The sequence below is a fragment of the Micropterus dolomieu genome, linkage group LG12 (genome assembly GCF_021292245.1).
Source record: "Micropterus dolomieu isolate WLL.071019.BEF.003 ecotype Adirondacks linkage group LG12, ASM2129224v1, whole genome shotgun sequence".
Lineage (NCBI taxonomy): Eukaryota > Metazoa > Chordata > Actinopteri > Centrarchiformes > Centrarchidae > Micropterus > Micropterus dolomieu.
The window spans coordinates 11,989,609-12,004,596 of record NC_060161.1 but is presented as its reverse complement, the minus strand read 5'-3'; the positions used below and the strand labels follow the sequence as shown (position 1 = coordinate 12,004,596).

General features: G+C 45.9%; 1 protein-coding gene across 1 annotated transcript; it reads left to right on the top strand.

Moving 5' to 3' along the window:
* Positions 1–1,363: 1,363 nt before the first annotated feature.
* Positions 1,364–3,588, top strand: LOC123980460. The gene is made up of 6 exons (XM_046064869.1): positions 1,364–1,409; positions 1,549–1,890; positions 2,436–2,473; positions 2,619–2,724; positions 2,860–2,894; positions 3,020–3,588. Exons 1-6 carry the CDS (start codon positions 1,364–1,366, stop codon positions 3,119–3,121), a joined length of 669 nt encoding a protein of 222 aa, XP_045920825.1. The 3' UTR covers positions 3,122–3,588.
* Positions 3,589–14,988: the final 11,400 nt, after the last annotated feature.

The window sequence follows — 14,988 nt, the reverse complement described above, 5'->3', positions numbered from 1 at the left end:
TCAGTGAGAGTGAACTGTAGGAACAGCAGTCAGGTAAACATGTTCTCTCCTCTCAAAGTCTGATGTCAGCAGATAACAGTAATATTAGGTTGATGTGCGGATGCAGCGCATCTCTCCTCACACAGATAACAGAAACAAAAATGGTTTATTTAACTCAAACTAACAAACAACTAAGTTGATGGAGTGGATAGATATGAGGAACATCAGTCATGTCAGATGTCAGAAGTGTGTGGTTGAGTGAGAATGAAGTGTAATGTGTGTTGGTGGGTGCAGCAAATAAAAAAAAAGGAACAAAGGAGTTGAAGCAGCAGGCCAGCAGAGAGAGAGCGACTCCCAAAAAGGCAGCCCTTTTATGCCTTCTAGGAAGCCTGACCCAGATGGGCAGGTACAAGCACTGGACCCTCCCAGCTCCTCCTACAAGCCACATCTCAGCATCTGCAAAACAGACAAGGAAACACACAGGCAGGCAGACTGGAGGAAGTTGTCACAGCTGTCTGTCTTGCTAAACCAGCTGGGCAGCACATCTCTTGCCAGACTTTGTGCCTGAACAATTTTAGAGTGAAATACAACTATTTTTTACATTTGATAAATGCTGAAGGGCAACAGGGTTTACAAACTGCAGCTGGGAAAACCCATATCAACATACGTTGATATGCGCATGCACAAAATGAAATTTGTGCATTCCAGCAGTAACCTCTTTGAGAAAGAGTCCAGACAATGTATTGGCCTGATGATACTCCTCATTTTAAAAACAAGACAACACAGTTACATCTCAGGGCAGACTGGGCAATATGGATGCACATATCTCAGTAAATAATAACCATCATGTATTCAGTAAAGTCATGGTATAAATTGTATTTTATATCTGAAAATGTATTAAAGGAATCCTGGGGGAGCCAGTTTGAAAGGCCCTGATGGAGCTGATAACATTAATATCTGGCATGAAATGTTATCTATAATTTACTATGCCATTCTTCAGCTTGTCAGTAGAGTAGATGTGGATCATCAACAAGTACTAGGACAGCCACAGATGTTCAGCCAGCATCAGATACAAGCAGACCCTAATGCAACAGTTGCCCCGCAGCAGAATTTTGAATTTGATGTGACCATCTTGCATAACGACCTTGAAGTACTTTTTATTTTATTTGGCTTGAACCTCATTTGGTAACTTAATATAAAATAACTGTAAGAATAACTTTGCCTCGTATCTCTTGAAGTCATTTGGTGTCACACTCTTAAAGCATGTATGAGGTGAGTGGACCAACTGGATAACATGATAAGAGAGCCCGCCTCTTAAGTTGACAGCACCCTTCCTGGAGCACGGTTTAACTACAGACACTGCAGAGCTGCAATCATTCGCACTATGATGAACTTCTTCTTGACAACATCTTTAATTATTTGCAGCATCAGTAAGTACTGCCAACACATTTCTCTCTACTTTGTTGCTTCTACAATTGAGACTTATTTTCTTATGTATAATTTATTCAGAGGTGTTGTTTACCTTCCTATAACACGCACATCTCTTGTTGTCTCTGCTGTTTGTTTCAGGCTGGATCTCTGTCTCAGTTTCTGAGTCTCAGACTGTGGAGGTCCAGTCTGGTGAAGACGTCACACTGCTGTGCTCCAACATTTCCAAAAATGAAGGTGTAACATTCTGGTTCAGACTTGTCCAGAGAACCAACATCAGCTGTATCTCTGTTATGATCACATCTAAAAGCAATGCTACATTCTGTGATGGATATCAAGATGGAAGATTTGAAATGAGCTCCAACATCTCTGCTCTCTTTCTCAAAATCAAACAAGTAGATTTATTTGACTCTGGACTGTATTTCTGTGGATTTTATACAGACGGACGTCCAAGTTTCAGTGTAATACATTTAGACATTAAAGGTAAGAGTATTGTAAAGTATTTCTATCTTTGGGTTCCCATTATTCAGCTGTGTGTTTTTCTGCTTATATTGCAAAAGTGTCAAGAAGTCACACTGTCGACTACCAACATTTCCAGAAAAATAGGCACAACAACCTGGTTCAGAGTGGTCAACAGAACCAAGGCCAACTGTATCTCCGTTATGACCACCTCTGACAGCAATCCTTTATACTGTGATGGATTTAAAAATGGAACATTTGAAATGAGCTCCAACTCCTCCACTGCCTTTCTCAAAATTAAGACAGTGGATCTTTCTGACTCTGGGCTGTATTTGTGTGGATTTTACATAGAGGGACAGACAATTTTAAGTGTGATACATTTAAATGTTGAAGGTAAGATTATAAAATCCTGTGGTACCTGTTCTTCTGTTATGTCTTTCTATATTTGCAAGTTTAATAACTGACCTAAAACACATAGGTGGATATTTAATTAATGTCAAAATAAGCATAATAAAACCATTTAAAAGTAAAATCTAGATTAAATATATCTTCATTTTGTTACAAGGCAGTGATGAATCTCATGATGATGCTGACAGAAAGTCTACAAGTAAGATTCTCTTTAAGATTTCTTTCATTGTGCAGATAGTCGATAAAAACAGTACGGCTAACTTAAGATTTGTCAATTTAATGTTTGTATTTCTCAAGCTACTAAAGAGATACAGTCTAATTATATTATCTTTCTTTTAGCAGAGTGTGATAAAATAACAAAGCTGGTGAGTGTGATCCTGGGCGGCCTGACTGTTTTCCTCATAATGGTCATCATCTGTCTGGTTGTTAAAAACAGGAACGTTCAGAAAGGTACTTTATTTTAAAACTCCTGTTTGTATCTCGTGTTTGGTTTATTGTTTTTTTCCATCTTTAAAGTTTTGTCAATATGTTGGGAGAAAACAAATTTAAATGTTTTTTAACTTAGATATATTCTTTGTCATTCAGCTGCCAGTGAAGAACAGAATCCACAACAGAATGCGGTGAATCCTTTGTTATAAATTACTTTTAATTGTTTTGTAATTTTACATTATGTCTTCTCATTTGTAGTTTTTTCTCTAAATTTCAGCTTGGTCAGATAAGTAACTGTAAATATTCTCTTTAACAGAACCTGGGCTCTGATGACCTGAACTACGCAGCAGTGAATTTCAGTGCAAAAGCAAGAAGAAGAGAAGTGGAGCCCAATGTTGTGTATTCTGCTACTAGATAGACTGAGGAAACAAGAAATGCTGTTCAGGATGTAACTGATGCTTTGTCATGTTAATCTGCAGTTGTGCTTTTGTGTGGGTGGTGGACAGCAAAACTTAGCATCACTAAAAAAATGCGCAATCTTCAACTTTGTGCTAAGTTTTAATGCTTATCTTTCTTGTAAATAAATAATTAGATTACAGCCATACGGACATTATTGTGAAAGCTGACTGAATATAATGTGTCTATACTGGTACGGGGAAGAAAAATACAAAGATATACTAGCCAATCCCTGGTTTTAAACCCGGGTTGTGTTTTTTAAATGAACATGTACTGCATGTGTGGTGAGAAAACTGTTCTGTCTGTATCAGCCTAAAGAGAAGTCTCGACCACAGGAAAACCGACCTTCAGCTTTTTCTCTAGTGTGTTTCTTTGACAACGTTTCATCAAACAACCACAAAAGACACCAAATAAAAATATCACAGTTAATGAGTTTTTATCTCACATTTGTTGCTGACACTTGAAGACACCATGCTGTGGCATAGATAATAACGAAGCTGTTAGGACCCATTTAGCTGGAAACTATTTTTCTCAGGAAAACCACTTCTGTACTTTAAAGGACAGTTACAACTTCTAGCATTCAGATGGGGTGAAGAAGTGCTGCAATGACTGTGCTGTTCTCACAGAGAGTGAGGTAAAAAAGATGAAGATGAAGAGTTTACCACATGAGAAGACACAACAATGATCACCTCTAAACCCGCGATCAGAGAATGAGCAGCTGTGGTGATGCTGATGTTGCCCACTCCAGTGGCCTGTACTACGAAGGGAGTTCAACGCAGTTAACTCGGGGTTATCAGGCAAACTCAGGGTTGACAAACTTTGACCGCCTACACTGGAGTTAAACGGCACTACGACGGTGGATAAGATGTTGGTTATGCGCGTTTGCATAAAAGGGGTGCGTTCGGCCGTGCAGGCAGACTTTTTTCGCAACGGTGCATGTTCTGTATTTCTCCAGAGGAATGCATGTTGGTAGTGTCAGGAAATTATGAATGTAAAGACAAGTTAACTAAATCTAAATCTAATGTCGTGGCGGACGACAAAGCCAGGGAGGCTTGTTGGCATCACATTGAGTAAATTTGCCTAATTATCTTCACAGTGTTCTTATTGTAGTTCAAATCTCTATTATGTATTTTATGGGCTCTTCTTTTATGTGTAATATGATTAAGATGTAAAGGTACAACTGCACATGAGGTCCATTGTAATAGAAAAAAGGAGCCAACCAAGAGGGGGAATAATCAGAGACAGAATTTCATTTCCAAGATTAATCTACAAGTAATAAACTTAAATATTCTCTGACATTATAGTCACACATTTATGAGAGAAACTTCACTTTGCAAGGCTGCAACATCACACACACACACACACACGTCTGCCGTGTATTATGCATGCACTGGAAAGTTATATAAAACTTTGCTATCGGATTTAGCAGTGAGGAAATACTCCTGAGTTTAGCCCACAATCACTACCATGAAGAGGATGCCACAGCATCATTGCTTGATTTAGCTGTTGGCCACCTAGAGGGCAAGAAAACATGTGTGCGCCTATGTTTTGTTGATTTTTCATCAGGTTTTAACTGCATGCAGCCCCACATCCTAGCTCACAGGCTTTCTGAATAATCTTGCGTTGACTCTGGAGCCATATGTTGGCTGGTTGACTTCTTGACAATGAGGTCACAAAGAACCCGTGTTAATGACACTTTGTCTGAGGCATTGATGTGTTCTACAGGATCAGCCCAGGGGTGTGTCTTGTCTCCTTTATTATTTGTACTTTACACCAATGACCAACTTTTTGATTTTTTATGATATTTCAGGGAAGTTTTTTTTCCTCGGTAATTAACCCTGACCTTTGCTCCCTATTTTTTGGACACGTAAAATAATTTATCTAAATATGTGAAAACACTTAGGAGAAATCTATTATAGACTACATCTAAGAAACTATCCCATTAATTAATTAAGATTCCTCTCTAAAATCACAGAGGCTGCAGGCCTCGCTGTCTGAACGTAATGCTGTTGTGTTCAGAACTTCATTGCAACCGCAGTGAAACAAATCAGGATGAAATCTAAACATATTTTATGAAGCGGTAGTAGTCCACTTGCAGGGTAACCTCGAGTTAACCATGAACAAAAACCTGCTCGGAGCAATTTAGATATGTGGCGTAAATTGCCATGGCAACAGACCTTGGTTAACACTTATCCATCTTTCGTAATGTGGTTAACCGGGAAGTTACACCCGACGTCACGTCAAGTTACTCCTGAAGTTACCTGGGTAAGCCAGTTACCCTACAGGCCACAGGCAAGAAAACTTAGCATTCAGTGAATGTTATTTTCTTTGCTTATATAACTGAAGTTCAGGAACAGGACCACGCCTCTCTCTTACTAATTCGACCACCTGAGCCTCATTGAATTCCTCCAATCCAACTACCCGTGCTTCACTCATATCATCCACCTGTGCTTCCCTAATCCAATCACATACAGTACGTATATAAGCCTGTCTAACCCCTTTCTCTCCTTTTTCCTCAGTTCTCACATCCCTCCCACCCAAACCCTGTTTTCTCACCTCTTTTAACAGACAGCACTGTGGCCTCATAGCAAAAAGGTCCTGGGTTCAGGACTGGCTCAACCCAGGCCTTTCTGTGTGGAGTTTGCATGATCTCTAGAAACAAGATTACTAACAGCAAAAACAAAAGTATTAAACAAAAACCCTCTCTGGCTACTTCAAACCAAACACAGAGAGCGCAGCACCCCTAAACCCAGTGAAACTAACATAAAGAGAAACTACAGGTGTGCAAACAGGATCAGTATTAAAGCTAAACCCTGGCCCAGTTTCTGAGGAGAGGTTATTATCAGTTTATACCCACCACTGATACTTTGAGGAGGGGAAAAACAAACACACAAAGTTAATCTATTAATTAGCTGCAATGCAAGCACAAACAATTCCACTCAAACACAGTCAAAATAATCACAGGAGTGGCAATGACGCAAGCTGATCACAAGAATGAGAGCTGCCTGAAACAGCAGGATGGTACCCTATTTGAAGGGGGAGCGGTCTGCTGGCAGCTTTGGGATTGGGGGAAGCGTTGGAGAACTGCTCCAATCAGCATCAACGGTAGGCAGCTTCTGGATTGGAGGAAGTGGAGGTGTGTCGCTCCAATCAGCATCCTCAGACGACAAGAAGGATATAGACGGGGCTGGCAGTGACCAGACCAATCTTCAGCAAGGAGCCACACAGCCTGATTAGCGTATCAATAGAAACAGTGACAGTTAAACACATACAAACAGTAGGTTCCCCTTCGAGGAAACTCGAACTGCGTCGGTTACGACACTATGGGAACGCCTCTAGGCATAGCAGGTCTGAACGTGAATGAAATCACTCCAATCCTATTGGTTTGTTGCTAGAACGGTAAGGTGTGACGGAATAACCGGAGGAGTATAAAGCACACCTGTACACACTCATCATTAGCTTTTTTCTATTCAGCAGGCGCTCTGTATGTTGTTTGAAGAAAGCTCCAGTCCTACAAGCAGTGTGTCTTACCTGAAGAAGAAGTCTACCAGCATGTCCGGCAACCAGATGTACAGAAGGTGTGTTTTTTCTTGCCCTCGGTACATCACGGATGGAGATTCTCATGAGATGTGTGTCTCATGTTTGGGGATGGAGCACGCCCAGGCAGCTCTCGAGGGAGATGCCTGCGCCCGTTGCGAAGCCCTTTCCATGCGGGTACTGAGGTACAGCATGGCTCTCTTTTCCGAGGATGGCCGGATGTGTTCTCCCCGTGGCGCGGGCCCTGCGGCTGCTGAGGCAGCCCGGCAGCTTCACTCATGGGGTTCACAGCGTGATCTGTCGGAGAATTTCTGGACGGCTGAGGCTGTTTCCCGACCTTCATTCGCTGGCTCCGATGCTTCCTTTCCTCGTTCGGGAGCCCGTTTCTCGGCTTCTCCCGCTTGCAGCGAGACTGCGCTCTCACCCTCAGCCTTCTGAGAGACGCAATCTGAGGACCGTCATCCAGTCCCGACGGAGCTCAGGGAAGACCGGGGTAGGGGAGTCTTTCTCCCCTCCCGCACCTCCCCAGAGGCCGACCGAGGTCCCCTCCGCCGTGGCAACGGGTGATGTTATCCCGCCGTTTACATGTTCGGGACGCACCTGCCACCATCGAGTCCACGCCGTACTGCCTGCCCCGAGGGTCTGCAGTCAGGCAGCGTTCAGACTCACTCACCGTGGATCTTCGGCGTCTCTCCGAGAACCGGCTCTCCACACGAGACACTCTCCACACGAGACACCGACCACCAGCCCCAAGGGGCAGACTTTGCAGAGGCTTGGCGGAGCCTGACGAACATTTTTCGACTACAGTTCAAAACCCGCCCTCCAAAATTCAACGGGGTGGTTTGGACTGTGGTCCGCCCGGAGCAAGGTCAGGAAGGTGGGACAGGAAGTTCTTACTCTGCTGAGGAAAGGGGCCGTGGAACGTGTCTCCCCCCAGACAGAGACGCCGGTTCTACAGCCGGTACTTCATAGTCCCCAAGAAGGACGGAGGGCTGCGCCCTATTTTGGATCTGCGGGTTCTAACCGGTCTCTGAGGAGATTCAGGTTCAAGATGCTCATCATCCCCGCCATCGTGACGGGTTCTTCCATTCGGCCTGGCACTTTCCCCTCGCACATTCACCAAGTGTATGGATGCAGCACTGGCCCCGCTGAGGCTCCAGGGCATCCGGATTTCAACTACATCGACGACTGGCTCATCCTAGCCCAGTCCCGAGAGTTGGCGGTTCGGCATCGAGATGTTGTTCTGGCTCATCTGCTGCGTTTAGGGCTGAGGCTCAACGCAAAGAAGAGTGTGCTGGCGCCCACCCAACGGACTATGTTCCTAGGGGTAGTATGGGATTCGACAACAATGCGGGCACAATTGTCTCCGGCACGTGTCGACACCATATTGGCTGCCGTGAAAGGAAGTTAGGCCACGCCATCACTATAAAACACTTTCAACAAGTGTTGGGTCTCCTGGCAGCTGCGTCCAGCGTAATACCATCTGGACTGCTGCACATCAGACCCCTGCAGTGGTGGCTAAGGACCAAGGGAAATCCTTTCCGTCTGATTTGGGTACGTGCAAGTGTCTTCGCTCTCTATCAGTTTGGAAGGAAACTTGTTTCCCTTCCCAGGGGCCCGTGCTGGGAGGGTCTTGTCGCCGGCTGGTCATTTCGACAGACGCCTCCCTCACGGGCTGGGGCGCGGTCATGGGAGGCCGCTTTGCAAGGGGATCCTGGCAGGTGCATCAGTCCGAGTGGCATATCAACTTTCTCAAGATGTTTGCGGTGTTCCAGGCTCTAAGGAGTTTCCTGCCCGATCTCCAAGGCCACCATGTCCTGGTTCGTTCCGACAACACAGTGGTGGTGGCCTATCTGACTCACCAGGGCGGTCTGCGCTCGCGCCCTCTGTACAGATCCTCCTGTGGTCCCAGCAGAGGTTACTATCGCTCAGGGCGATGTATCTCCCGGGGACGCAGAATCAGGGAGCAGACCTGCTGTCGAGGCAGGGGCTGAGGCCCGGGGAATGGAGACTTCACCCTGAAGTGGTGGAGCTCTTGTGCAGAGAGTTCGTCCCCATAGACGTGGATCTGTTTGCGTCTCAAGAGACTACGCACTGCCCGCTATGGTTTTCTCTCATTCCTTCAGCCCCGTTGGGTCTGGACACCATTGTACATTTGTGGCCGAGGCTACGTCTGTACGCTTTTCCCCCAGTCGCTCTGCTCCCGGGTTCTGGAGCGGGTCCGCCAGGACAATGTCTGCCTACTGCTCGTAGCCCCGTTCTGGCAAACCCGGGTGTGGTTCTCAGACATCATGTCGCTCCTGGATTGCCCGCCGTGGCAGGTCCCTCTGAGGAGAGACCTGCTGTTCCAGGCGCAGGGCCGGGTTCTTCACCCTTGCCCCGCCGTATGGCGGCTGTGGGTCTGGCCCCTGAGGGGGCACAGTACCTAGAGGCGGGTCTAACAGCCGGAGCAGTTGAGACCCTCCTCAGCTCCAGGGCCCCTACCACACCACTGGCGCTCCCCCAGGGCTGGGCTCCCTGCACCCAAACATACTATTAGCAACTGGATTGTTAAGACTATTTCCCTGGCCTATCAGGTGCGCGGTTTGCCTTCACCTGTGGCTGTGAGGGCTCCTCTTAGTCGTGCCACTTTATTGCACACTGGGGCAGGCGGGGTTTTTGGCACGGTTTAGTGGGCATCTCGTTCCCATAGTGTCATAACCGACGCAGTTCGAGTTTCCTCGAAGGGGAACGTCTCGGGTTACGTATGTAACCCTGGTTTCCCAAGAAGGGGAACGAGACACTGCGTCGGCCCGCCATACCTCTCTCCCCGCCTGAAGCGCCTGCTGAATAGAAAAAAGCTAATGATGAGTGTGTACGGGTGTGCTTTATACTCCTCTGGTTATTCCGTCACACCTTACCGTTCTAGCAACAAACCAATAGGATTGGAGTGATTTCATTCACGTTCAGACCTGCTATGCCTAGAGGCGTTCCCATAGTGTCGTAACCAACGCAGTGTCTCGTTCCCCTTCTCGGGGAACCAGGGTTACATACGTAACCCGAGACGTTTCCCCCGGGCACTCCAGTTTCCTCCTGCCGTCAAAGACATGCACACTAAAACTCATTATTCTGCCAAAGTAATTGTTCTTTTCTACCACGGGGGGTCCTAGCCACTCCAGCCACCAAACCCTCAACAACCTCCTTCATTCCTTCATCCCTTCTTTCTCGACCCCTTCATCTCCATCCTCGACCCTTTCATCCCTCCATTCTTGACCCCCTCAATCCCTCCATCATAAATACTCATTATCCGAATAAACTACCTTTTCATACCTCACATTGGCGTGGTCTTTGTTAGTGAACTGAAGATAATGGCGGAGAGCAAAGGGAGCCTAATGCCACAGCTGTTGCATCAAAGTGTACTGAGATATGTGGAAAATCAACATGGTCCAAATCATGCTCTAAAAAAAAAAATCATTTTATTTTTCTGCTATCAAAGCAATCTGGCTCGCGGGCCACCTATTGCTGACCACTGCTGAAAAGCGTCTCTCAACCCTACTCTAGACAAGAAACCACAGATGAGAAAACATTTCATTGACTTCTTGCAAATCATATTTGATAAAAAGCAACCCGAGCCATCACCACAACTAAAGGAGGGCCTGGAGTGCTGGTATCTACCCATATTTGGTATATACCATGCTCAAAAGCCAGACAAGATAAGAGTAGTGTTTGACTCCAGTGCCAAACATGAAGGTGTTTCTCTCAACAGCATGCTTTTGAGTGGACCCGACCTGAACAATACTGAACAATAAGAGTTTCGGATGACAGTGCATGTATTTGGCAGTCCATCGCCAGCGGTTGCCATTTACTGCCTCAGACGGCCTGGAAGCGTCACACTCCAGTCCTGCTGCAAGGGACTTGCATCATTCCCTAGTGAGGCAGAAGCTATCAACATCCTAAAAACATCCCAAGAAATGCTAGCTGAATCAAACATCAGGCTGCACAAAATAGCGTCCAATGGCAGCAGAATTATGCAGGCATTCCCTCAGGTGGACCTAGCTAAAGATCTGAAGGACATAGATGTGGGAGTAGAACCATTACCTCTTCAAAGGAGTCTAGGTCTCAGCTGGAATGTCGAGACAGACAGATTTACTTTCTGTATGTCCAGAGACGAGAAACCTTTAACTAAAAGAGGCATTCTCTCTACATTGAACAGATTGTTCGACCCCTTGGGGTTTGTGTGGTAGGATGGAGCAAACTGAGAGAACTAGCTGTTTAACAGGTTGATTGGGACGCCCCACTTCCAACATTGAAAAAGGATCAATGGATGCTCTGGAGAGACTCCATGAAAGAACTAGAGCTGCTCTAGATTCCAAGACCTTACATCCCTGTTTCCTTGGCTACAAAGACAAAGTACAAAGAGCTTTGTGTCTTTGCAGATGATCAACCATTGCCATTGCCGCTGTAGCCTACTTGAAAACAGTCTGTATAACTGGGCACAGTCAGGATTTGTAATGGGAAAATCCAGGCTAGCTCCACGTCCAGCTCACACAATCCCTCGTCTTGAACTCTGTGCAGCTGTCTCCGCAGTTGAGATAGCAGACTTCATCAAAGCCGAAATGGACAGTGACATTCATTCAGTGAAATACTACACAGACAGCAAAATCGTGTTAGGCTACATTCATAATACCTCACAACGATTTTATGTCTATGTCTCCAACAGACCCAAATTAGGAAGTCTTCTCATCCACACCAGTGGAACTTCATTAACACTGAGCTCTCTCACGGTGGGGGCATTCGGGAGTCTCTGGGGCGCATGGCCGGTGTTGTCGGGGTAGATTTTGGTGCTCCTCCTTGGGGGTGCTTGACTGGGGGGGGCTGGGCCCCTGTCCGGGGATGAGATCGGCCTCGGGGGCTGCTGTCACTGCCTGCACTTTAGGGAGGGATGCTTCTGGCTGGGCTGGGGGACCGTTGGCCTGGTTCTCCCGCGTTATCGCTCCCTGGCGGCAGGGAGCTTCCCGGCACGGCTTTCTGCTGTTCTTCCTTGGGGCGGGGTACAGCTTCCCCCGGGACATGCGGTCTGGGGTCCTTTGCGCTTTGGGGGGTCGCAGGGTGCCCTGGCTTCTGGGGGTGGGGGTCTCTGCGCGGGTTGATCCGATTGCGGTTTGGTGGGCTGCGGTGGGATTGTGGGGCGATTGTCGATGCATCTTGATGCATTATGCTTTTTCCCTGCGCAGGGTCTCTGGATGGCTGCTGGGCGTTTAGTTTGTGCATTGGAGTCCGGGGGAGGCATCTCCTCGTTGGCTTGGAGGGACCTGTTTGCGTCCCTGTTTTGCTTCGTTGGCCTCGGATTCGTGCTTCCCCATTTCTCTGTCGGCCAGTTGTTCGACCCCTCTGGATACTGAGGTATATAGTTATTTTTCGGGATGTGCAGTGTGGGTGCCTCGTTGCTGGTTTGGCTGGTGTTGCATGGCGGCCGGGGGGGGCGCGCTGGGCATGGGGGATGTCGGCTGGCGCCGGCGGCCTTAGTTTTTTCCGGCGGTTGGGGGGACGACGGCGGACTTTTATTGGCGGGTGCACGGCGAACTGTGCGGCGCGTTTGCTGCCGGGCTGGGACTTGCTGCTGGTGTTTCTCTCCGCTGGCTTTCGCTGTCGTGTTGTTCCTTTTGCTCTCTCTCGTTTGCCCGACCTGCCACGCGGGATTCGCGGGGGGCTGCTGGGCATTGGGTGTCGCCGTACTCGCGCAGTGTGCGCGTTGGGCTCGTCACTTGTGCATTGGTGTTGATGATTGCGTGACATTTGGGCATTTTGGTTGTTTGCTGCGCGGCGGTGGGGTGCTGGGTGGGGGGGGAGCACTGGTCTATGTTGTGTGCGCGCCGCGGTCAGTCCGGGCGCTGCTCTTCCGCGGGTTACGCTTTTTGCGTTCCGTCGGCATTACGTTGTCAACTGGCATTTGGGTCGGGGTCTTCTGCGTTTGCATCGCAGTGTATCTGGGAGTCTTTGTTTTTTTCTTATTTGATTTATTCTTTTCTAGCGGTGTGCAGAGTCCCCGCCGGCGGAAACACACGAGCAACCTGGCTCTTTTTCCTCTCCTACGCCATTTCACACGAATGGGAAATAAATCCCCTGGAGTTGTTCCTCTGATATTCATGAGCTCTTCTCAGGTGAAAGATCTCCGGGAATCACGGCCGGAAACTGATACACAAAAACAAAACAGAGCCTAACATCTCCACCTAACGAGGCAGCTATACACAGCGCCATCTTGCTCTTTAGTTTGAATATTATTTCTTGTATATGTATCTCCTGCTGGTGAAAAAGTCACACTACTCTGCTCCACCTTTACTGTTTTTACCTCCCACATACTTTGGTTCTGGTTGTTATCTTTAGTTTTTTTAATCAGCCACAGTTCCAAAGCAAATTCATTCATTTTTCAACATGCTGACAGCAAAACTAACTACTAACCACCTGCAAAAAATAGGCTACAGCTTTCAAGTTTGAAGTCGGATTACGGATAGCCGATATTGATCAGTCATTGAGCTAGAATCGTTACCGGGCCTCCCTTGAGAAATCAGTCCATATTAAATATAAAAATTGTGGCCTCATCATCGTCACTGGTATGACTGTCAAATTCAGATAACCTCCAACATGTACTTGATTAAAGCTGCCTTATAGTTTTATTAAGTTCTCTCCTTTTACTTAAAAGTTATCTTTGCAGTTTATGTATTTACCAAGCATTAACCACAAAGATAGCTTTCAATCAACTGACCAGATTTCCATCTTTTATGCTATAATGAAGACTCCAGGTGGCAGGAGGTCTGCATCAGAGACAGAAGAGGAAGCTCATGTTATTTATGCTGCCAGCAGGACGAAACTGAAACTGAACAGATGATTTATCATATTAACCTGCTGCCACCCAGCAGAAGGACATGGTTGTTGTTTTTTTCAATGTTCAGATTGCATTTTTTTTTCTTTTTGTCTCTCTCTCTCTCTCTCTCAGCTAAAGTCTCTGTCTTTCTAATTTTGTCTTCCGCTGATCTTCATGTAAGAGAACAGTTGACGTCAGAGGGAGGGAGGAGTGAGTGAGGTACACATCGCTTCACAAGAAAAGGCATCACTGTGTGGTCTGAGCACAACTGACATGAAGGTCACAAGGCCTTTAAGGTCAAAGCTTGTAGCAAAGTATAAAAAGAAACTCAAAACTGACCTTCTTGTGTTTAACTAAATGATATCAGCCTCTTTATTTGTACAGACTGAAAAGATTTTGGAGAAAATAAAACAATGATGGAATAAACCAGCACCCTTTGGTGACAAACATTGTCTGAGTGAGTGAAAAATAACACCTCCACCAGGAAGACTTCAGCCTTGACCACAAACATCAAATGACTTGCTGATCTCATAGACCACAAGTAATGTTATTTTTAAAAAGATGTCAGTCAATCTCTTACACAAACCTCTTCACCAGAACACACATCCACATTACTCAGCCATAGCGGGACTGTTGAATCAAGTAGCTGGTGTCTTGAACATACCAATTCAATTCAATTCAATTCAATTCAATTTTATTTATATAGCGCCAAATCACAACAACAGTTATCTCACAGCGCTTTTCATAAAAGAGCAGGTCTAGACCGTACTCTGTGATGATACCAGCAACTGTTTCTCTCTCTTGGTAGCCTTGTGTTTAACTATACGATCAAAATCACAAACAGCAGGTAAATGGTGACTTGACATTTCATACCAGGAGAAGACAACAGTGTTTCTGTGGAGTCACATGTAATAAATAAAAGTCCAAGAACAATTTTGCTAGCACAAAGTTAAGAACAGTTTTCAGCCAGTGTGATAGAGATTAACTTCATATTGCCGTGCCTCAGTTGTTATATAATAATAATAATAATCCTTATTTGTAGAGCACTTTTCAAAAACAAGTTACAAAGTGCTTTAACAAGTGTAAAGAATAATACAAAAAAAAAAAGAAAAAGAAAAAAAAAAGATAAGAGCATGAAAATTTTATATAAAATTAGTAAAATACAATAAAATAAAAGGGATAAAATAAAGTCAAATAAGATCGGGAAAAGCTCTCCTATAAAAGTATGTTTTAAGAAGGGACTTAAAAGAGTTCACTGACTCAGCCGCCTTGATTTCCTCGGGCAGGCTGTTCCAGAGCCTCGGGGCCCTGACAGCAAACGCTCTGTCCCCTTTAGTTTTCAGTCGAGACTCTGGAACAGACAACAGACCTCTGCCCGAGGATCTCAAGGTACGTGCTGGTGCGTATGGGACTAAAAGGTCAGAAATATAACAAGGCGAGAGGCCATGAAG